This window comes from Vigna unguiculata, chromosome 8 (assembly GCF_004118075.2).
Source record: "Vigna unguiculata cultivar IT97K-499-35 chromosome 8, ASM411807v1, whole genome shotgun sequence".
Lineage (NCBI taxonomy): Eukaryota > Viridiplantae > Streptophyta > Magnoliopsida > Fabales > Fabaceae > Vigna > Vigna unguiculata.
The window spans coordinates 11,159,247-11,183,682 of record NC_040286.1 but is presented as its reverse complement, the minus strand read 5'-3'; the positions used below and the strand labels follow the sequence as shown (position 1 = coordinate 11,183,682).

General features: G+C 34.0%; 1 protein-coding gene and 1 long non-coding RNA gene across 3 annotated transcripts; one reads left to right on the top strand and one right to left on the bottom strand.

Moving 5' to 3' along the window:
* The first annotated feature begins 1,527 nt into the window (after positions 1 to 1,527).
* On the top strand, positions 1,528 to 7,953 carry LOC114194060. The gene is made up of 3 exons (XR_003606338.1): positions 1,528 to 1,903; positions 7,588 to 7,641; positions 7,730 to 7,953. It is a non-coding gene; the product is annotated as an uncharacterized LOC114194060 (long non-coding RNA).
* A 1,873-nt stretch (positions 7,954 to 9,826) lies between these two features.
* On the bottom strand, positions 9,827 to 22,526 carry LOC114193586 (TOM1-like protein 3). 2 transcript variants are annotated; one of them, XM_028083449.1, is made up of 10 exons: positions 22,369 to 22,526; positions 21,752 to 21,914; positions 14,189 to 14,267; positions 13,822 to 13,917; positions 13,383 to 13,496; positions 12,863 to 13,011; positions 12,079 to 12,160; positions 11,380 to 11,465; positions 11,093 to 11,287; positions 9,827 to 10,511 (listed from the first exon to the last, which is right to left on the bottom strand). In XM_028083449.1, the coding sequence occupies exons 2-10, from the start codon at positions 21,859 to 21,861 to the stop codon at positions 9,893 to 9,895; spliced, it is 1,530 nt and encodes a 509-aa protein (XP_027939250.1). In that variant the 5' UTR covers positions 21,862 to 21,914; positions 22,369 to 22,526; the 3' UTR covers positions 9,827 to 9,892. The 2 variants fall into 2 exon arrangements, with proteins under 2 accessions (XP_027939250.1, XP_027939251.1); XM_028083450.1 differs by lacking the exon at positions 14,189 to 14,267 and having other exon boundaries at positions 13,822 to 13,882.
* Between the last annotated feature and the right edge of the window lie 1,910 nt (positions 22,527 to 24,436).

Genomic DNA, 24,436 nt, shown 5'->3' with positions numbered 1-24,436 from the left:
ATATATATATATATATATATATATATATATATATATATATATATATATATTATTCATCATCAATTAATCGTGTTCAACCAAGTAAAGTGATCTAAGGCAGTCAGATTAAATTTGGCCTAAACATAAATATATTTTAAGATTAAATATATTTTAATACTATATTATAAGCTTCTAGAAATCAATTTTATATGTTAACATGTTTCTATGCGATCTTTTCTTTCTCTAGATTCCATTTGAATAGTTAAATACAACTATATCCCAGTGCTTTAGTAGCAACATATATAAATCATGTTAATTTAGAATATGTTTTAAAATTTAATTGGATATTTCCATACAACTCAACTAGAAATAAAAATTGTGTAAATTTTCTATGTCCTTTAAATGTCTGTTTAAATGTCTGTTAGGAGAAACCGACACAGATCTTGAGGTACAATCAAAAGGAAAAGAAGACTTAGACCCTAGAAAAAAAGGAAGCTGAAGGTCTTGCCCATTCTTGCCAAAGTCGGAAAGAAGGTGATAATATGCAACTTTAACAAGTTTTATTTGGTCAAGCATACATTTCAGGTAATTATAACATGTCTGTCATCATGCCATTACAAATCATTGTATTTAAATTCCTAATCATATACAATAATTAAGGTGACAAATAATTTTACTAATAGGTGTTGTTTCTTCTCTGTGTAGGCAAACTGTAAATGTTTACAAGAATGTGAAGATGAAGATTGAGAGAGAAGTTTGTTTTCCCACATGTATATCAATAAAGAACATAGTTTGTCTCGCTTTAAGGAGGTTGAGGTCAATGGCATCCCAATTAAGATCAAGTATTGTGATACTTGCATGCTCTACACACCTCCTTGTTGCTCACACTGCTCGATCTGTAATAATTGTGTGGAAAGGTTTGATCATCACTGTCCTTGGGTTGGGTAGTGTATTGGACTAGTAAGTTGGATCTTTGGCACTTCTGAGGTAATCAATGAAAATATATTTCTGTTGTGGAAAACGGGAAAGCTGGTAGAACAGAGGAGAAGAAACACACCTTGTATTTAACTATAGTTGATTTCATCCATGCAATGCTCTCTGGGGATATTGTTATAATAGTTTATAATTAAATAAATTTTTACAGTACATTGGGTAATCCGATTCATCTTTCAAGTAAATGACAAGACTTCCGGCTGGATATTTAGTGGTAGAGAGATTTATTCATTAAATAAATACCAAATAAAATTTGAATGTACTCATTCTCTTGTATTGATGATAGTCAACATCCATAAGCAGATTTGTAGGCCAAAGTTGTTCAGGAGATCAATGAGAAGGTTCCACGTTACATGGTGGGCTTACTCCTTCCTTTCTGTTAGCTTTTGTTGAGTGTTTAGGAAAAATCAGTTTTCATAAAAATGTGTTAAAAAGGTTAATTTTAATAGAGTTTTTATTGCATTTAGTTTGTTACTTAAGAATTCCCCTTTTTAGAATAAATTTGCTTTGTTTGCCAGCAGTCCATCTTGTTCATGTGCCAAGTCCATTTTTATAGGTCTGGAACAGCATCCAACACAAATTCTGACTTAGGTCTGCTATTGCCATATGAATTCTCTGTTGTCATAGATCAGATGCCAATTGAGTTCATGAATATTTTCATTTAGTATTGCACTTATTACATTGGGGACTAGCTACATCTATTGCTGGCACCATTCTGATTCTGCATTCACGTTCTGATTTATGCTGCCACATGGTTAATAAAGGAGTACCACAACCACTCTCTTTATCATATCTATGAGAGAAGAGATGACAGCCATGGCAAAGAGTGTGAAAAGAGAGAGATTAGAAGAGAAGAAGATAGGTAACGAGGGGGAAGAACAGATCTGCAGCGTGATGCAGAGCCAGAGCTCGTGAGAGAAGCAAGAGAAAGGTAAGAAACTGGGTTCTATTATTGTTGTTGTGTATATTACAGTAAGGGAAAAACCCAAATGGGTTTTATAGAAAAAGGGGAAAAGGGGTTACAAAGAAACCCTAGATTACTGATTGAATCAGTAATCAATTATAGAAAGGGGGAAAACGAGAAATCCTAAGGGGTTAGGGTTTCAATATCCTCCCCTTAAGCTGGATGGTGAAGCACTTTCGTAAAAATGTCGGCAAGCTGGTCATTGGAGCTGATAGGGAGAAGACGGAAGAGATTGTTCTGTAGGCGCTCGCGAATCATATGACAGTCAATGTCAATGTGTTTCGTTCGTTCGTGGAATGAGGGATTCTGAGCAATATGTCTGGCGGCCTGATTATCACAGTAGAGAACCGGAGGTGGATCAAGTTGAATGCAGAGGTCATGAAGAATATAGTTAATCCACTAAATCTCACAAGAGGTAGTTGTGAGAGCCCTGTACTTGGCTTCAGAAGATGATCTGGAAACAGTGATCTATTTCTTGGATTTCCATGAGATGAGGGACTCTCCTAGGAAGACACAGTAACCAGTGATACTGCGTCTCGTCTCAGGGCATGTGGTCCAATCAGAATCACTAAAGCCTTTAATTTGTAGATTAGTGTCTCTAGGGAAAAACAGTCCTCGACCAAGGTAAACCTTGATGTATCTTAGGATATGCTGGGCAGCTTGGTGGTGATAAGCAGTGGGTGCTTGCACAAATTGGCTGAGAAGATGTACAGAGTAGTTGATGTCAGGTCTAGAGTTCGTGAGGTAGAGGAGTTTCCCTATCAATCGCCTGTAGGAATCAGCATTGTATGAGGTATTGTTGGTGTCAAAGAGAGGCTTTGTGTCACTCATGAGAGGGGTTTGGCAAGGTTTGCTGTTAGTCATTCCAGTTTCATTTAGTATGTCCAAGGCGTACTTTCTTTGGCACATATGGATCCCTTTCTTGGTCCTTGAAATTTCAAAACCCAAATAGTATTTTAGTTTCCCTAGGTCCTTGATTCTGAAGGTCTGATGCAGAATACTTTTGGTCTTATTGATAATCTCCATAGAATTCCCTGCTAGAATAATATCATCTACATACACAAGTAAAGCAGTGAAAGTACTAGCAGTTTTATGTATAAAAAGAGAGTAGTCAGAATTAGATTGAGCAAAACCAAGTTTTAAGAGAAAATAGGAGAGTTTAGCAAACCACTGACGACTGGCCTGTTTTAGGCCATATAGAGACTTAGTTAGACGACAAACTTGTCCTTGTTTGAGAAGTTTCAGCCCTGGTAGAGGTGTCATTATAGACTTCATCATTTAAATCTCCATGTAAAAAGACGTTATCAACATCAAGTTGATATATGCACTAGTCCTTAGCAGCTGCTATAGCTATAATGATTCTTACAGTTGTGAGTTTAGCCACAGGAGAGAAAGTGTCAAAGTAGTTTATTCCCTCTTGTTGGGAATATCCCTTCACAACCAATCTAGCCTTATGTCTCTCTATACTTCCATCAACAATATACTTGGTCTTGAAAACCCATTTGCAACCTATGGGCTTCTTTCCATTTGGGAGATTGGTGAGATACCAGGTTTTGTTGTTTTCTAGAGCTTGTATTTCCCTGTTCATAGCATCCCTCCATTCTTTAGTTTTGCTAGCTTCAGTATAGGACTGTGGTTCGTGGTTGGCAGTGATGGTGAGAGTGTAGTAAAGATGCTCCTTTGATAAACCATCATAAGAAACAACATAATCAATAAGATAAGCAGTTTTATAGTTTGCCTTAATTTGATTATTATGTTTAAGCTGACAGGAGTTATTGATAGCGAAGGAACCATTAACCTGATAGTCCTTTAGATAGTGAGGAGGCTTTCTATCTCTTTTGGATCTTCTCAAATCCTGAATGTTGTCTTTTGTGTCACTCTGTTCATATGTCGTATTCTCAGTTGTCTTGTCTTCTTCATCATCAGTAGTGCTATCATTATCCTGAATTTCTCCTGTAGGATTATTAAGAGTAATATGGTCCCCCCTGATATTGATATGGGAGTCATTTAAGAAACTAAAATCATGATTCATGTGATTATTTCTTTCAGCAATAGTGGTTTCCGTAGAGCTGTAGGGAAAAATGGTTTCATAGAACAAGGCATTTCTACTTATAAAAATATCTCTAGATTTTAAGTCAAGCAGGATGTATCCCTTTATTCCACTTTTAAAACAAATAAAAACACATTTTCTTGCCCTAGGATCAAGTTTATTTCTATTTATATCAGGGGTAGAAGCAAAACTTAAACATCCAAAGGTTTTCAAATCAAGATAACTAGGAGATTTTGAATAAAGCATTTCATAGGGGGATTTATTTTTCAAAACAACAGAGGGTATTCTGTTTATTATATGAACAACATGGTTAACAGCATAAGACCAATAGCATTTAGGTATATTAGACTGAAAAAGCAAGCTTCTAGTAACATTTAAAATATGTTGATGCTTTCTTTCAACAACAGAGTTCTGCTGTGGAGTAGGAACACAACTCTTTTAGTGAATAATACCATATTTATTATAAAGATCATCATACTCAAACTCAAGACCATTGTCAGATCTGATGGTCTTAATATCCTTCTTAAACTGATTTTTAATGTAGATAACAAAATTTAACAGAAGGTTTCTGGTTTCTCCCTTAGAATGCATGAGAAAAATCCAAGTATGTCTAGATAAGTCATCTACAACAGTAAGTATTTATGCCCATGTATGGAAGGAATCGAGATAGGATCCCATATATCAACACAAATCAAAACAATTATCAGAAGTAGTAGTACTGTGAGGAAAAGGCAATCTATGTTGCTTCGAATAATGGCATATGTCACATATGTTGTTACAATAATCATGAACATAAGGAAAAGTTCTACAAATTTGTCTTAGAACATTATTACATGGGTGTCCAAGTCTGTAATGCAAGACATTTATGTCTTTCTTAGAGTAATTCATGGTAGTATTAACAAAAACATGATCTTGTGAAGTAGAGGTGTTTTCATCAAGGTAGTACAGCCCCTTTATCATGCTAGCATGCCCAATCATCTTGTATGAATGATTGTCCTATATCTGACATTGCTCACAAGAGAAAATTAGTTTACAATTTGAGTCCTTTATGAGAGTTGGAACAAATATTATATTGCAAGAAAATTCAGGAATGTATAACAAATTAAAAATGATCAAAGATTCTGAAAAATTCTTAGTTCCAGCAAATTCAGCAATAACAGTAGAATTGTTAGGTAATTTGACAGTAACAAGCTTAATTCTGTAAAAACTAGAAAATTGACTTAAGTCATGGGTCACATGGTTTGTGGCCCTTGTATCAAGGATCCAAGTTTTACCTTGCTGATTCTTGTGGGTTGAGGCATTGTTGCTGAAGCTCTGGATGTGGCTGACGGAGTGCTTTGGCTCATCTTTGTCATCTAAAATCTTCAGCAGCCTTTGAATATGTTCAATGCTCAAGGTTGTATTGGCAGCACCTTCCTCTGGAGTATGATCAGAGGGCTTTTGAGATTCAAGATTGACATTGAGGTTGCACATCTGTTGAGCATTAGAATTTTTATTACTGTAGGACCCTTTATCTTGTTTTGTCCTTTGCTTATACCATGGAGGATATCCATGTTTTGAATAACACTCCTTTGTAGTGTGGTTCATTTTGTGGCAGTAGGTGCATTGCTTTCCTTGGTTAGGATTTTTGCCTCTGCCTCTTCCTTGTGTTCGAGACCCATTGCCTCTTTCTTGACCTCTCCAAGAAGCTTGTTCTTGGCTTCTATATCTTTTGTCAGTTGCATTCATGAGAACTTTGTTTTCATTAGCCAGATTTCCAAAACCATTGCCCTTTCTTTCTTGCTCAACAGAGAAGAAAACAAGAGAGAAAACTTTGTTTATGCTAGGTAGAGGTTCCATGAGCAATATCTGAGTTCTGACACTGCTGTAGCTGTCATTTAATCCTTTTAGAAAACAAATGGCATGTTCAGTCTCCCTCTGTTTCAAGAAAACTCTGGACAAATCACATTCACAGGGCTTCCCACAGGTGCAGTTGGGTATTGGTCTCAAGAACTCCAGTTCTTCCCATAACTTCTTTAATTCTGTAAAAAATTGACTTATGCTTCTATCTCCCTATCTGATAGAGTGAACTTCTTGTAATAGATCATAGATTTGAAAGTAGTCCTCTTGAGAAAATCTTTCCCTTAATTCCTCCCATAGTTCTTTAGCAGAATCTATGTACATTACACTCTCTGCAATATCTGGTGCGAGAGTTCTCATAATCCATGAAAGAATCATCACATTACATCTTTCCCTGGCTTCATAGTTTGGATCAGTGGATAGAGGTGTTTTAATGCGGCCATTAACAAACTTCGGCTTATTCTTGGAGAGCAAGACACGTTGCATGTTCCTGCTCTAAGAAACATAGTTATTATCATTTAAAATATTAGAAACTAGAACCAAACCTAGATTTTCTCCAGGGTGCAGGTAGAAGGGACTGGTGGGTATGAGGGATTAATCAAGATCAAAGTTCTTGGCCTTTTGGCTGGTGTATTCTGGTTTTGTTTCAGATTTCTCATCCATGATTCTTCAAAAAAGATGCCAAGAATCACGTTCTCGGCAGAAAGAAATTGAAAAACGGAAGCACAACAGGTTAGAAACTTGCTCTGGTACCATAAAGGAGTACCACAACCACTCTCTTTATCATATCTGTGAGAGAAGAGATGACAGCCATGGCAGAGAGCGTGAAAAGAGAGAGATTGGAAGAGAAGAAGATGGGTAACGAGGGGGAAGAACATATCTGCAGCGTGATGCAGAACTAGAGCTCGTGAGAGAAGCAAGAGAAAGGTAAGAAACTGTTTTCTATTATTGTTGTTGTGTATATTACAGTAAGGGGAAAACCCAAACGGGTTTTATAGAAAAAGGGGAAAAAGGATTACAAAGAAACCCTAGATTACTGATTGAATCAGTAATCAACTATAGAAAGGGGGAAAACAAGAAACCCTAAGGGGTTAGGGTTTCAATAGTTAATGCACACTACTTCTGGTCAATATACCATTGCTTCTGGATTTAATTCAATATACCACCGCACACTGCTGCCATTCAGACACACGCATATTGCATTCATGTTCAAAACTCAAGTCTGATTTTAGCATATACATTGTTGCAGTAAATTATGTTGCCTTTTTCAAATTTCATTTATCATTTTGCACCTATTACATCCTAACTTACATTCATTCACGCATAAAGTTCTGCTGCATTAGTTACATATTGAATTAGGTCCTGCCATTGTTGGAGTATCTACATTTGCATCTGCATCTCTGCATACACTCAAATATGCCCATGCACTCATATTTCATTGCCATCTTGATTCTGCATAGCATTTTACCTATGTTGTCACAGTCTGATTTGCATTGTTGTCACGTGCATAGTAAAATATGGTTCTGTTTTCACTCATTTTGCTGTTGCAATCTCTACTTTCTCTACTGCCATCTTTTCAATTCACATTCATGTTCTAGATTTGGGTTCTGCATACATATAGATGCCATATAATTTTGCTGCTATCAAGAGTTGTGTTGTCACTATTGTAATCTGTTTCTCTGCTGCCACTGCTCACTGATCCTGCAATTATATTTCAATTTCATCTTTAATCTGCATTGAGTTTTTGCTGCTGCTATCACAGACTAGTTTTGCTGCACTTTGGAATCATCTGAAATATAGACCAATATTTCTCAATGTGAGTTTACATGCTTTTAAATCTTGGTTGGTGAAAAGATTATGCTAACTCATTGTGTTGATTTCTCAAATATTCACAATCATTTCAGATTACCTATGAACATATTGGACAACATGCAACCAATGGAGGAGGTAGAAAACACAATTTAGAAGTTGATAACTCTATCTCACAGTACTATTGTAAGCAAATTGTAATTTTCTATGTTAGAATACATGGTGCAGGCCTTTCACAAAAGAGAGAATTAGAGAAAGTAAAAGACTAAAAATGTAAATTGTAATGAATGAATGAATGAAATGTTATATGATTAATCCATGAATATTATATTACAGTGTTTCCTACTTCTTCTGATGTGCTTAAAGTTCAGTTCTATTGAATTTTTATTTGTTCCTTATTTAAATAACTCAATCTTTTTTCTAGACGAGCTAACTTCGTCAGAACGTTCTGAACTAGATTATCAAAACAAGATTAAGGATATGAAATCCTTAAATCTTCCTCTCAATGGTTAGAAGCTTCCCAATATACTTTTCCTTAGCTTTCTTTTCGATTGATGATTATAGTTTTGTTCATGTGCTAAGACAACAATCATTTTACCTTTTACTAAGAACATTCTTAATTGTTGGTCTTATAGAGAGTTCTCATTTTAGATTATCAATTTAACAAATTATTTGCAATTCAATTTCAATATTTATCTTATTTATGAAAGGCCATTTTGTTTATAATTGTAGGGACAGTCTCACAACTTTTCAAATTGAAATAAAACATTAGAAAAAGTTTGTGAGGAGCTTGAAAAGAAAATCTCTTTGGTCCATAAGATTTGGAAGACATATACAAGATTGTGATTAATAGTTAGTTCCTCATTTGAAACTTACACAGTTGAATTGTTCCATCGTCCTACATTCCTTCTATTCAATATAAAAGTTTTGTACATTGCATTCCATCCATTCAATATAAAAAATTTTGTACATTTTTGGACAAGTGTTTTTCATCGGGGAACTTCTTGACATAAAAGTTTTTGGAATTTTAAAAATTTAAAAAGTATTTCATATAAATTTGGCAGTTTTTAATTATGAAAATATAATATATTTTGTGGCGGTTTTTAACCATAAAAAAAATGATACATTTTGTGGCGTTTTAACCATCAAAATATAATACATTTTATAACGATTTTTAACCGTCAAAACATGATATCTTCTAAAGCGGTTTTTAACCGTCAAAATATGATACATTTTGTGACAGTTTTTAACCGTCAAAATATGATAAAATATTATAAAATGAAAGTAAATTTTATAGCGGTTTTTAATCGTTGATAATTTTTTTCTTTTCTGACAGCAATACCAACAGTAATTTTTTTTTTGTCACAAACTGTTTTTGACATGCGTTATTTTGACAATTTTTTAAACTGTCAGAAATTTCATTTGTGATGATTTTTAACTGCCAAAATTTATAATTTTAACCGCTACAAATATCAACTTTTTTTGTATTGGTGGATAGGTTCACTTGTAAAAAAAAAAAAAAACCCTTATAAACTTCAATAAATTAAATAAAATGATAATATAATAATTAATCAAATTGAAAGTCTACTCAACTTGAAAGTGGCCAATTGTTTTATTTAAGGTTTTAAATTGCAGTCCATTCATACCGTCAATTTCGTAGTGTTTGTGGATATTGAGAAAATTTTAAACAAACGTAGCTTATACAATAACAATTTCGAGTCTATTGTAGGGCACAAAAACTTTGATATTATGGCTAAAATATAGTTTTTAACCATTTAGTAAAACTTTCTTTGTAATTAGTCTATCTTGAATTAAGTTGTACTTACGAAAATTCTTATATTGGACTTGATTGACCTTTCAAGTCACAGGTCATGAAGATTTTAAAATTGCTACCGTTATATTAAGGAGTTTAAAACATCATTAACATCTCTGGAATACCCTAACTTCAGAATCATGTAACTTAGTCGACCCCGTCACTCAATTATTTATAGACCATGATCAACTACGGTGCTTAGCCATTCCAGACAAGTTTACCATTGCGTACCAAAAGAAAAATTGAATAAATCGAAAATATGACCGATATTCAAGATTATCTGCAATATATGCATATCAATGTACTAATTACATAGGATACATGAACGGGAAAATCATATTCAAAAATAACTGAAGACCGCTAAAATGGGACATTGGAGTGATCAGAAGAAAACCTGATTCATAGCATTCATAAGTTGCACCAACACAAATACAAACAAAAACTCTCAAAATCGCCTACTACTGGGTTTAGAAGGGGTTTTGGATTTTGCAAAGTCCAGTAGATCTTTAAAAAGGACATCTTCTGGCTTATCTTGTTTGGTTGGAGTAGACGAATACAGAGATAGATTCTGGGTTTTTTCCAACAAGTTGTCATTTGAGGAACTGGACCCAAAACTCGAAAGAGACATACCTTGTTGCTCAGAAAACTGATGTCTGGGATAAAACATTGAATGTGGTTGTGGACGGAAGCCAGAAGATTCTGTTTCCCGAGGAGTTGGAGTAAGGATTTCCGAGGATTTGTTGATGACAGATGTTTCTTCAGACACAGGCTGCTTGCTTAAAATTGGTGATGAGGAACAAGGCGGAAAGGAAGACAGTGTTGTAGTGGCTGAGGCAGGATTATTGGAACTAGAATGAGAGGGCTCGACATGTGAAGTTGGTTCAGAAAGTTCATGGGATCCTTCTATTGTGTACACATCACCACTGAGAAAATCAACCATACCAATATCAGAGTACACTGGTTTCATTGGTGGCGGTGGTGGGGGAAGAATTGGGTTTAGTCTCACCGGTTGTACATTGTTATTGACTTGTTTCCGTCTCTGTGCATTGGTACCACGTGATGACCTGCACTCAAGGTAATATAAACTCGTAAATACTTTCTAAATTGAGAAAAAAGAAAAGAAAATGAAGGAGGAAATATCTATCAACCAGTACATCAATTATACAATAAAAGGTTAACTACCTTTTTAGTCTTTGAACTTTGACATGGAATTAGAATGTTTATCCAAAATTTTGATTCATTTTGATCTCTAATCTTTTAAAATGAATGGATAACTTAATTATGTTAAAATTTTTTGTGTCAAACATGTCTGATACTAACATTTGAATTGTTTACCACATGTGACATGTTCTCTCTCAATTCAATGTCATATGGAAAATACGTTTAACATGTCAAAAAAGTCTAAAGTACTTGAGATAAAAAAAAATTATATCCATTCATTTTTAAAATTTAGAATCAAAATGTATAAAAATTTCGAACAAAAACGAATTTCAATTTAACGTTAAAGTTTAGGAACTAAAAACATACTTAACTCTAAAATAAATCATGTTTTAGACATGTAACGAACATGCTCTCATATAACAGACATAATCCACTACGAGAAAATAACTTTTGTAACGAGTTCAATATAATACTGCAATTTAACCTATGGGCCAGTTGGGCAAAATCATCGTCTGACTCCTCTTCCTCTTCATTCTTTACATTTACAGGTGGCAGAACTGGTGTTTCTAATACTCTTGTGACTGTAACAGGAGTTGCTTTTACAATATTGTCATGTTGCCTAAGCACTCGCTGAAGACTGTCATTCAGTGCCAACCCCTGACATAAAAGTTGCTCATCCCTGAAAAGAATCAAACATTACAGTCATTCTTGTTATATGTTGTTAATTATAGTGACAAAAATGGAATTGGTCATCTTAAACAATATTCTTACATAGTCTCATTCACAAGATGCAGGACACGCTTTTGGTAAGAACGGCATTGGTCAACAAGGTCAACAATCACCTCCTCCTTCACAACCTGCATATTTTGTCCAGAATTTTAAGAAAGAAATTAATATTGATGACTTTTTTTCTAGCCAATAAGCTAAATCGAGAAATAAAAAAATCAAATTTTTGAAAATAAATAAAAATTAAATTTCATAAATATTCACTAGATTTCGACAAGTCATTTAAATATGATGACTTGTCTAAATAACAAAATATATATATATATATATATATATATATATATATATATATATATATATATATATATATATATCAGCACAAACTATTTAAAAAATGAATAGAAGTACTAAAAAGTTTATTAAGAATTAATTATATAAAAAAATTAAATTACAATTACACAATACCTTTTCTTTAGAAAACAGAAACATCACTTATATAACTTATGTAATCATATCATTCTACATATCATTTTACATTTACCAATTAGTTTATCAGTAATTTTACAAAACACTTTTAATCCAGCTAGTTATCAGTTACTAGTCACCTTTTAGTTAGTTTTGCCAAACAACTTTAAATAACAACAAAATTTAAAAATATATTGTTCATAAATAATCATAGCTGAATAGAGATAATGTAGTAGTCGGATAGTAGATAAAGGACAACAACATAAAAAGTTACACCACCTCAGAACTTTTAGGATCCAAGGCATTAATCATTTCACTCAATACATCGGCTAGTCCTTGAGCATTCTGAATCTCTGGCAAACTGATAACAAGAAAGTTCAGGGGATAAACACCAATACAACTTAAGAAAGAGAATATCCATGCAGTAGATGCTAGTTTACATTTTTACAAAATAAAATAAAATAATTTCCTCCTATGGTCCCTTGCGAGATATGGGCAGAAGTTGCCAATGGAAGAATTTCATAATTGTGAAAATTTCATTATCAGGCAACAGTAATCGAAAAGTAGGTTTGTTCAGAGTTATGAGAAATTTCGTTTTTTCTTATTAACTTTAAAACCATGACCATAATCCAGAACTTACGGGTACAAAAAGTAAAAACAGCGGAAAGGACCGAAAGAAGATAAAATGACAATGAAAAATATTCTGGTAATGATATATTATGATGTGATACAAAATACAAAGAACTAACCTCAATTTATAGTACAGTTATACTAGATTGCTAATCCAAATTAAATATTAAAATATATCATGAAATATAAGAAAATATGGGAACAATTCAAAGTGAACCTCTAAAAATATGGTAGAGTATTTAATTTTCTAATTCTAAGATACTATATTATGAGCCATTTTCTCGATATGCTAAAACCTTTTACATGAAATTGGGTTTATAAGGATGGAAAAACAAACTTCGTAATCTCATACACGATGTGCAATGACTGAAATTATAAGCCACGAAAAAAAAAAGGTTACAACAGTAAAAAATGATGCAGTTAAAAAAAGTACCTAAGGCCAGATGCATCAGACTGCATAGAAGCCTGAATAGCAGCAGCATCATATTCTGCAGCAGCAATATGAGCAACTGACTGGCTTTGGGGAGGCGTGAAGAAAGGAACACTATTCTCTTCTCGTGGGGGAAATTGAACACCAGCAGACTGCCAGTTATTTAAGAAGTACATAGCAGAAATAAAATATCAATGTTTTCTGAAGAAATTTCTACAATGCAACAACTTAGTAAAAATATTCTTGGCAGAGCATGAGGAAACACTGATGACATTCGGAAAATCAACTGAGACATGTGATGGAGAGATACAGAAAAAGTTGTTGAATGATCGACAAGTCTCAAAAGCATGTTCCAGACAGGTGTAAAAAATTAACAGTCTAAATAAAACATCATCATTCATCACAATAGGAGTGTGTACCAATAGAAAATTAAAAATGTCAATATGTATCAGTTTATAATAGTAATGTCACTTGGAAAAAGTAGAATAACACTTGAAATGTCGAAATTTACAAGAGCAATCACCTTTAATTCATTATATGCTGCATGGTATTGGGGATACCTTCCATTCGGTCCACCAAAAGCTTCTTGCCATGTATCAATCAAAGTCAATATCTTTTCCCTCACACTTAAGTCAGGCTGTACAATAGAATTAAAAGAATGAAACACTTGGTGAGAGAATTTTCCCTTTCAAACATAACCGTTGCAGAAATTATAGAAAATTATGAAAGAAATATGCAAAAAATAGTTGGCACTTGGCACATCCAAGTCAAGCTGTAAACTAAGTTGATCAGTGTTCAAAAACTCATTGAAGCCTGTTGTGTGTACATTATAGGTAAGTAACCCCTGCAAGCACTCATTGAACCTAGGTATTACTGTGACTCTAGCATGTGGCCATGACCCTAAAATTTTCTCTTAAAAATAACAGTAAACGAAATACTCGGTATCAAAAGTCCAAAAATACCTTCTTCTTCACTATTTTAACCAGGTCATGTAAGATATCCCGCTCAATGATCTGAAATACACTGTCACCACAATTTTTACTAAGGGTTTCCAGAGCCTACATAAAATATTTGAATACAAAAATATCCATGTCAGGTAATCATAGTTTTTTATGTTATCACCATTTGGAAGCAATTTAATTATAGTATCTTTCATGCAGACAGAATGACATGTCTGAGGACTTTTACATAATTTACACCATTTGCAAAATTTTAGTAAAATAGAATATAACTTAATTCATAATATCAAATTGAATGAAATGCTTAATAATTTTGTAGTTAAAGAAAGTACTGACAAAAATGGAAAGTTCTATTTTGAAAAATACTGACAAAAAGAGCCAGAAGTTGTATTTTGGGATTTTTACTGCTCATTCGCTTCTTAAGTATCTTTATTGCATCCTTTGCTTGCCTGCAAATTCAATCAGTTCACCAACAAAGATGAGGAAAATGCTAAGGAATCCCCGCAAGAAAAAATCGAAATAAGGGTTGAAGCAATTTTATACTTGAGACCAAAATCTAAAAAGTGAAATAAACTCAAAATAATCTTATTCCGCTTGGAGTCCTCCTATTCCGATGAAGGTTGACTAACCAATAGATTTCGAATATGTTATAATTATAGAAATAAGGAACTAATTCTAGATTTTATATATATATATATATATATATATATATATAGGAACATTTATATTTACTCCTGTATCATATATATGTTATTAGAAGATATCAAATCTCCTCCATTTCTTGTATCTTTTTCTTTTTCTCAATATAACTAAAGCACCATGTTGTTTCAGAAATACAGTTTCAGCTTAATGTTTCTCTCTTTCCTAGAATTTAACATGACATCAAAGCCTTTTCCAAAACAGTGTTGGCCAGGTAAACCCACTATCTCCAGAGAATTTCTCTCTTTTTTGTGAACTTTTCTCCCAGGTTCACATTCACTATCTTGCCGTTGCCTACTGACAGCCAACCTTTGTCAAGGTCGCCTCCTCCCTGCTCTCCTTGTTAAGACTTGGTCTAATGCAAGTTTACAAGCACTAGACTATCTCTTTGTGGACAAGTTTTTGATGATTACAAATATAATTATGTTATTATGAACATTCTAACATGTGTTTTGTTTACAATGAGATTATAATATATAAAAAATAGAAAATGTCAATCTTATCTTCATCCTTACGCTAGATGATCTATCATATACTCTATAATATCAAAGGCAACTTGAAACTAATTCAAGTCGATTTTAGTTCTATCTTTGAAAGAAGTACTTATAGACGAATGATTTCAACACACACACACACAAGCCTACTGTGAATGAAATTTAACCTTCTATCAAGATGTTGACTACACAAGCAAAGTATTAGATGATATAATATTTTGTTTAGTAGTTGGGCTCAGCCCATTATGTATTTCTAGGTTTGGCCCATTATCAATATAAATAAACTATCCTTTGTGTAGGGTTTACACAAGGGAGATTACTCCCAAACCTTTTCATCTTATTTTACATGGTATCTAGAGCTTAGGTTAGTTTACTGCAGCCACTGTCCAGCCGCTCATTGCCGCCGCTTCTGCCGCCGTCGCCGGAGCTGCAGTTTTGACCGACGACCAGACGGTTTTGTTCGTCTCGGCCAGGCGACTCCAACGCCGCAGAGATCGCCGCCATCGGAGCTCTCACGCGCCTCCACGCGCCACCGCAAGCTCCGGCAGCCGCCCACCCTCCACCACGGGTGACGGCGCGTCGCCGGTCGTTTTCTGCACCGATCAACTTCGCCTGAGTCGCCTTCTTGAGCTCTTTCTGAATCTGTGGTTGTTGTTTCAATCGGAGCACCTTGAATTTTTAAGGTTTCTCTCTCTATGGCTTCTTCCGCTGCCAATTCGGGTGTGTCGTCTTCAAGCACTCTGCTGTCTGAACCCTCTGTTTATACCAACTACGTCAATGTGCATTTATCCATTGACAAGTTGGATGGCACAAATTACGCGACATGGGCATCCGATATCAAACTTTGGCTCAAAAGTCAAGGATATGAAGATCATCTCACCCAAAGTGTAACTACAGTTGTTGCAGATGAACTTTCCCGCTGGACGAAAATTGATGCTCAGTTATGCATCGTCATTAAGTCCACTATTAACTCTTCGCTGAAACAAATGTTTCATTTATATGAAACATGTTCAGACGTTTGGGTACAGGCCAAGTTGTTATACACCAATGACACTCAGCGTCTATATGGTGTTTGTCAGGATTTTCTCACGGTTGTTGCTCCGCGGAGTCCTGGTCCCATGGCTAAACATTTGGGCAAAATTCATGCCCTTCTCCATGAGTTTAATGAGTTATTGCCTCTGGCCTCCACTCCAGCCGAAAAACTTGAGCAACGGTCAAAGTTCTTTATGTTGTTGGCATTACATGGTCTTTCTGATGAATATTCTCATGTTCGCGACCAGATTCTGGGGTCTCCTGTTGTGCCCAACTTCACTGCTACTAGTTCTGCCCTTTTACGTGTGCCAAGAAAACAAATCATTGATACATCTACTTGTGCTGATGATTCCTCAGTCTTGGTCTCTCAGTGGGATGATCGCAATCGTTCTCGCAATCCGGGAAAGGGACGACCGAAGTGTGACTATTGTGGCAAATTAAGCCACAAGATTGACAAGTGTTGTGCTCTTCATGGACGTCCTCCTCGATCTACTGCAGTGGTTCACTCTGATCCTCCTCCCCGATCAGCGACTGTGGATCTTGCTTCATCTGATACCGCAGGGCACCCTGCCATTTTCAACGACTTTCTCAAATGGTATGAGGAATGTCAGAGTTCTAGTTCCACTACATCTGCCTCTGTTGCACACACAGGTACATCATTTGTTGGCCTGACTTTGTTGGCCTAATTCATAAATCTTTATATGGCCTAAAGCAGTCTCCTCGGGCCTGGTTTGGAAAATTCAGTAGTGTTGTTCAACAATTTGGCATGTCTCGCAGTGAAGTGGATCATTCAGTTTTTTATCGTCACTCCAGTGCTGGATGTATCTACTTAATAGTATATGTTGATGACATTGTTCTCACCGGAAGCGACAACTTTGGCATCTCCCTCTTAAAGCAACATCTTTGTCGTCATTTTCAGACCAAAGATCTTGGAAAACTCAGGTATTTCTTGGGTATTGAAATAGCACAATCCAATAGTGGTATTGTCATATCTCAGAGGAAATATGCATTGGATATTCTGGATTAGAAACACCCATGGATCCTAATATTAAACTTCTACCTAAATAGGGGGAGCCTTTCTCAGATCCTGAACAGTATAGACGATTAGTTGGAAAGTTGAATTATCTTACTGTTACTCGTCCTGATATTTCCTATGCTGTTAGTGTGGTGAGTCAATTCCTTAATTTCCCATGTGAAGAACATTGGAATGCAGTCATTCGCATATTAAAGTATATCAAAAGCTCTCCTGGAAAAGGTTTACTATATGATTCCAACTCTGATACAAAAGTTGTATGTTATTCAGATGCTGACTGGGCAGGATCTCCTTCCGACAGAAGATCTACTTCCGGATATTGTGTCTCGATTGGTGGTAATTTGATCTCTTGGAAGAGCAAGAAACAAAGTGTTGTGGCAAGATCTAGTGCAGAAGCGGAATATAGAGCTATGGCTTTAGCCACGTGTGAACTTGTTTGGCTTAAGCAATTGCTTCAAGAATTGCAATTTGGAGATGTCACTCAAATGACACTCAAATGTGACAATCAGGCTGCTCTTCACATTAGGTCTAATCCTGTCTTTCATGAGAGGACCAAACACATTGAAATTGATTGTCACTTCATTTGAGAAAAAATCCTATCCGGGGACATCAAGACCGAGTTTGTCAACTCAAGTGATCAATTAGCAGATATTTTCACTAAGTCTCTTCGAGGACCTAGAATTGATTATCTTTGTAACAAGCTTGGTACATACGATTTGTATGCACCAGCTTGATGGGGAGTGTTAGATGATATAATATTTTGTTTAGTAGTTGGGCTCAGCCCATTATGTATTTTTAGGTTTGGCCCATTATCAATATAAATAAACTATCCTTTGTGTAGGGTTTACACAAGGGAGATTAATCCCAAACCTTTTCATCTTATTTTACACAAAGCATGTTATCTCATTAACTGAATGTCAACAAGCCTACTGTGAAGGAAATTTAACCTTCTATAGCAAGATGTTGACTACACAAGCAAAGCATGTTATCTCATTAACTGAATGTCATTATTTGTTCTTAATGATCGGGTACCCCACTTTATCATTTCCTTTACATGTTTTTAGTATCATATGTTTTGTAAATAACCTCACAAATGGTTAAGATATTTCTCCTCAACCATTTGATTGTCTTTGTGGGATATCATCGCTTTCAAAAATGGTATCAATGTTTCTCTTTCGATCATCATAGGTATTTCATGTTTCTTACCATCCCTTTCTTTAAGTTTATTCCATATTACACAACTATACATTCTAACGACGACATATATAGTCACTTTTCCACAATTGTCAAACATCCTTCATTACCACATGACATCTTTTTCATAACTTGATACGCTTCTCCATTGCCTCTTTAGATATATCAAATTCGCTCACAACCTAATGAAATTCTAGTACAGGATCCATCGATGGATCATGTTTGATCCTTTCCTGACATCATCTTTCATACACGGTCTAGTGTCCCTTGAAAATAATTGGTTTGTTATTATTCAAAGAGGAATATGTACTACTTGTAACCCGTCTCCTGACTATACAAGCCTTATTTATCATCGGTTTTCCACCAAACTTTATATACTTGTTTGTTCTTGTTATCTTCTATTCCTATTCCTAAGCCTCTAGGTGAAGTTTTATCTCACCTAGAGTGACGACAACTAATGCTTGACAAGATGTGTACCCTTCAAAGTAGTGATAGTTGGAATTGATTCCACTTCCGGTAGTTATTCACAACTGGACTTTGTTTCAGCTTAACATCATAAATGTATTTCTACATGGTGATCTTGATGAAGAACCTTAGATGGAGCAACATTCTTAATTTGTTTCTTGAGGTGAGTCATCTCATATTATATGACGTCTATGCAGGTCCCTGTATGTTCTCAAGCAATCACTTTGTGCATGGTTTGGTCATTTTCAAACTATCATCCAACAATTTGAATTAATACAAAGTGATGTTGATCATTCTTTGTTTTATCATCATTCTCTCGGGGATGTGTATGTTAAGAATTAAAGTATGAGTCTTAGTCCTACACTGAGTAGAACTGAGAAAGTTAAGCAATATATAAGAATAAAAGACTCAAATTCATAGTCTTGAGGTTTTGGGTTGGAAGTTATGTCGTAATCTTTTATATGACTTTTCTCAAGACTCATTGGTCTTAAATCTCCCCAATATCTTATATCTCCTCCTGAAGGACCTGACAATGATTTCAAAGTCGATGGTTCACCTTGGTGATTGATTTAGATGAGAACAGTATAGAGTGAGTAGTGAAGAAGTCATGTTTATTGAAAGGCTTCCAAACAGAGTCTTCACGCAATTGTGTCCCGCTATGACAAAACATATATAAATAATGGTCAACATTGAGGTACTCGTGGTTAAAAATATTTCCACTTGAGGAGAAGTTTAATAATGTGGAAGGGACAATCTACATTGAGTAAAAATCCAAGTCTGGGTCTAACTCCTACGTTCAATAGAAATAAGAAAGTTTAGCAACATATAAAAAAGAATACCCGCAAATTGTTTTAAGGTTTTGGATTAAAGCCTTTATATGGGTTGCTTCATGGCTCGTTGGTACCGAATCTTCACCGGAGTATTCCCCCTTAAAAGACCCAACAATGTCTATTGTATTGTGTATGTAGATGACATTGTTATTATAAGTAGTGATAAGGAAGGTATTGTACAACTAAAACTATTTTTCTCAAAATATCTAGAAAACAAGAACGTGGACACTTGTGATATTTCATTGGTATAAAAATGATAAAATCCAACGTGTATCAAGGAAAATATGCTCTCAATATTCTACAAGCAATGATGATAAATGCTAAATATGTAACAAACAATGACTCTGACTATCAAACTTGTACCTGACCAAGGAGAATCATACTTTTATCCAAACAGATACAAATAGTTGGTAAACTAAATTACCTCATTGTTACTTGTCCCAATATTGCCTTTGTAGTTTGTGTCATAAGTCAATTTTTAAACTCTTTTGTCAAGATCATTAGAATGCAATCGTAATCCTAAAGTACTCCTAAAAAATGCCTAATTTACGAAGATAAGAGAAATACTCAAATTGTTGGTTATCCTGACACTGACTAAGCACGCACACCGAGCGATAGACAATTCATTAGTATTGTGCTCTTGTTGGAGGTACTTTAAGAAAAGGGAAAGATAAGAGACAAAAATGCTATGGAAATATCAATTGCAAAAGTAGAAAATAAGGCAAAGACATTAGTCACTCATAAGCTGATATGGCTAAAACAACTCCTCAAAGAGCTCAAATTTAAAAATCCCAAATACATGTTGTATGCAATAACCTAACAACATTACACATAAAATCTATTCTTGTCTTTCATGAGAAGACCAAACATATTGAAGTAAATAGTCCTTTCGTAAGGAAAAAACTGGAGTGTGAGGACATCACAAATAGATTTGTCAACTCTAATAGTTGACTTATTCAACAAGTCTCTAAGGAGACCAACAATCGACTATATTTTAAGATGTTAAGCACATACAACTTGTATGCTCTAGATTGAAGGGGAGTATTATAATTATAAGAATAAGAAACTAAACCAATATAAACAAGAATATCTAGATTTTATATGTATTATGAGAAACGACTTTATTTATTCCAGGATCATATCTTTATTATTTAAGCATATCAAATGTTCTCTATTCATTGCATTGATTCCTTTTGTCAATATAAATAAAGCATGCGTATAGAAATACATTGTTTCAGCTTCTCTTTCCCAGAGTTTAACAGATGCAATTTTATCCCTCGTCTACAGTTGGTGTGGTTCTATTATTCATACTAAGTCCTTCCGCGGATATTGACACTATATTTTCAGAAAAGTGTTCCTCGTCAACAGCAGATTGACTAGGGGATTTAATTGTATCAATTCAGAAAATATTGGCCAACAGTGCTGCAACTGATAATGAAATGGACCACATCAAATACAAAGGAAACAAAGCATACCAAAAGTGTAACTAAACCTCATTATACTGCAAATTTAGAATCATAGGATGCAACCATTCTCTAGTGTTTTATAAGAACCTTTATACTCACCAACATACAATTCTCCAGCAATAAAATTCTTAATAGGTAAATATATCAGTTACATTAGCACCGTCCAAGATGGACTCCTAAAATTAATTTTGATGCAATCTCTAAAACATGATGGTCCCTAAATGCGAAAGAAAAGGGGTGTTTAGCATTTCATTAAGAAACAGTTCAACCCTTTCAAAAGGATAAGAAATAAAAATTAAGAAAAAACAGATATTGAGGTCAGTGCACCAGATACAGATGCAGAATAAAGGTGTTATTGTCCAATAACATGCACCATAGTGCTTGACTAATTCAATTCTCTAAACAACACAAAAGAATTTGTAGCAAACAAAAGAAAAATATCTTTCACGCCGTCCTACTCCCATGGAATTCTCCAAACCATAGTATAACCAGTAAAAGCAGAGTGGAAAATGTTTTTTTTTAAACAATCACTAAAAGATTTACTTTAATGTAGTTCTAGATCAATAAAATATAATTACAAGCATTGTTAACAAAGTTCAAGGCCAGTCAACAACTAGTTTCGTGTCCATTTCTTCATTTCAAAAAAAAAAAATCCGCATAAAGCATATATAATAGAGTAGAATAATGGGTTAAAGAAATAAAATAAAACAAGAGAGATACCTAGGCTCCATATTAATGATATCACACAACTCTATGTTAATTGCCCAGTCTGGCCCAATCAGCATGTCACTAGTTGCCCTCTCAGCACAGGCTGATGCATTGTTAGCCATTTCTCTGTCCCTCTCTCCAGTCAAACTCAATTTTCAAATTTAATTCAAATGTTCTGCAAATTCGAACACAAAATTATATCATTAACAAGATTAAGCCAAAGTAAAATCATTAAAAATCAAACACCATAAAATAAACTTCGGACTGCACCATACACAATACTAGTTTTATCTGATCAGAGGTTTCACTCACAATCTACGATTCAGACAATCAAATTTTCTATTGAAAAAGTAAAAGAATGCAAAAGAAATTATCCACCCTGTTAGTCAAAATTATAATTGTAAACAAAAACTCAATTTGCTATTTAGCTCAAAATAATAACAATAACGTTCTTATTATTAAGAATTATAATAATATTGTCGAACCCCTGGAGAAATCTTAAAGCCTGAGAAAACATGAAAACGTTGTGCACAGAGCAATCGAAATTTCTGTCAGCGTGAGGCAAACGAAGGCAAACGAAACGACAAACCAGCAAATAGATCATAATGACGCAAAATTAACTACTTTACATGATCAGATGAAAAACCCGCCGATTAGTATTGAAAATGTAAAGCGAATTATTAGCGATTCGGATAATTGAATGAAGAATAAGGTAGCCATAGCTCTGGGATTGGGAAATGGGGATTGTTGGCGCCTTTATCAAGTGTGTGGGTCTGCTTCGTTTTTCTTTTTCTCTTTTTTGTGTCATTTTAATATTCAATTTTTCTAAGAAACTATTACTCGTTTCTCTATATACGTTATGTTGAGAACAAATTATTGTATAAAATATTATACAATAATATGCATTAAGTATTATGCTGAAAATACAATCGTTAATTACGTATGTTTATTATTTTTTTTATTGAGTTAAAATTGAGTTGTTGTAATACCTTTTATTATTTTATATTGATTTGTATATGAATTTTAAATTTAATACATTTTTCATTATTTATTTATTCCTTTTCTTTTGTTTTGTGTAAATTTGATATATTAAGAAAATTCAAGATATGTGAAGTTATGACTTAGAGAAGAATAATGAAATATAAATAATAAAGAATTTAAAGATTTTAAAGATTTTAAAAAGTAAAATGTAAGAAATGGGAGAGAATCATGTTTCCACTGATTTAGAAGGCAATAAATAGAAGAAAATAAGAAAAATAAATTTACTTATATTAAAGACTGTATTTAGAAGTGTTAAAAAAAGTCTCCTTCAATATAAAGATTAGATAGATAGTTAATATTAATATTAATATTAATAATTGTTTTAGACAAAAGTCTATATATTTCGAGTTTGAGCATTTAATATATATGTTTTTAGATGTTCCTATCACACGTGGTGTTAGGATCTATTTGTAAATGTACAAGCAATTAATAATTGTCCCCTTTCATAGATAGTGCGCCTTGTGAATCAAGAAGTTACCTAATTTAAAACTTTATTTCCAAATTACGATGCTAAGGTTAGGGACTCTGTGGTATTAGGTCTAATATTAATTTGGATCATTAGATTAAATGTCGATTTAATAAGTAATTGTTTAATGTTATATCTTTAAGAATATGAGAAAAATCATGTAATGAAAAGATGATATTTGAAATAAAACTTAATAGAAAGTTTTGGATTCCAAAAATTGATAAGAATTTAAGAGGTCACACGAAGAGAATAAAAGAATTCTAAGAAACAAGAAGAAAAAGACAATGTTTTATGAGAATTATTATCTCTTTTAACTAAACAACTAAGTAATCACCTAAAAAATAACCAAACAGATTGTCCCATCACCAATTTAAGGATCAACCTCAATTTCATCTTACGAGGTTAGCTGAGGTACATAACGTACATAACTAACATGCATTTATCCAAACCCACGTTAAGGAATTGAATCCTAAATTGGTATTAGGACAAGTATTTTAATAATTTTAAGAAATTGAAATGTATAGTATTTAAAATTTTGTTATTGAATTTCTAAATAATTTGGATAGAGTAATTAAAATACTTTACATTTCAATTTTTTGTTTAAATAAAATAATTGAATTTTTTTTATGAAATAAAATTTCATCTTAACAATATTTATTTTAATATATAAAATTTTCAAATTAAATTTAAAAGCTATTATAGTTAACTTACAATATTTAAATTCAGTCAAATATTGATCGAATCAATTAGACTGAATTTGGCCAAATTTTGATCGGTGCAAACTAAGTCAATTTAACCAAATTTGGGTTGGGGTCTATTTGGTCGAATTTGGCCAAGGTTTATTTGGCCAAATTTGGTCGAATTTCGATCAAGCCAACTTTGCCACAATCTACCAATTTTAGCTGGGATGACTCGGTGGAATTCGGATAGTCAACTTGGTTGAATTTTGGCTAGGTTTATTGGGTTGAATTTCGGTGAGGGTAGACCTGACCAAATTTTGGCTAAGGTTGACTCAACTAAATTTTGCCAAATTTCTGTTTGGGTGAATTTTGTCGAATTTTATTCGAGGTCCACTTGGTCGAATGTGACCCAATTTCAGACAAGGTCGACTCGCCCTAATTTAGCTGAATTTCGGTCGGATCAACTCAATTGAGTCAGTGTTGGTCGAATTTCGGTCGAGCCCGCTCCTA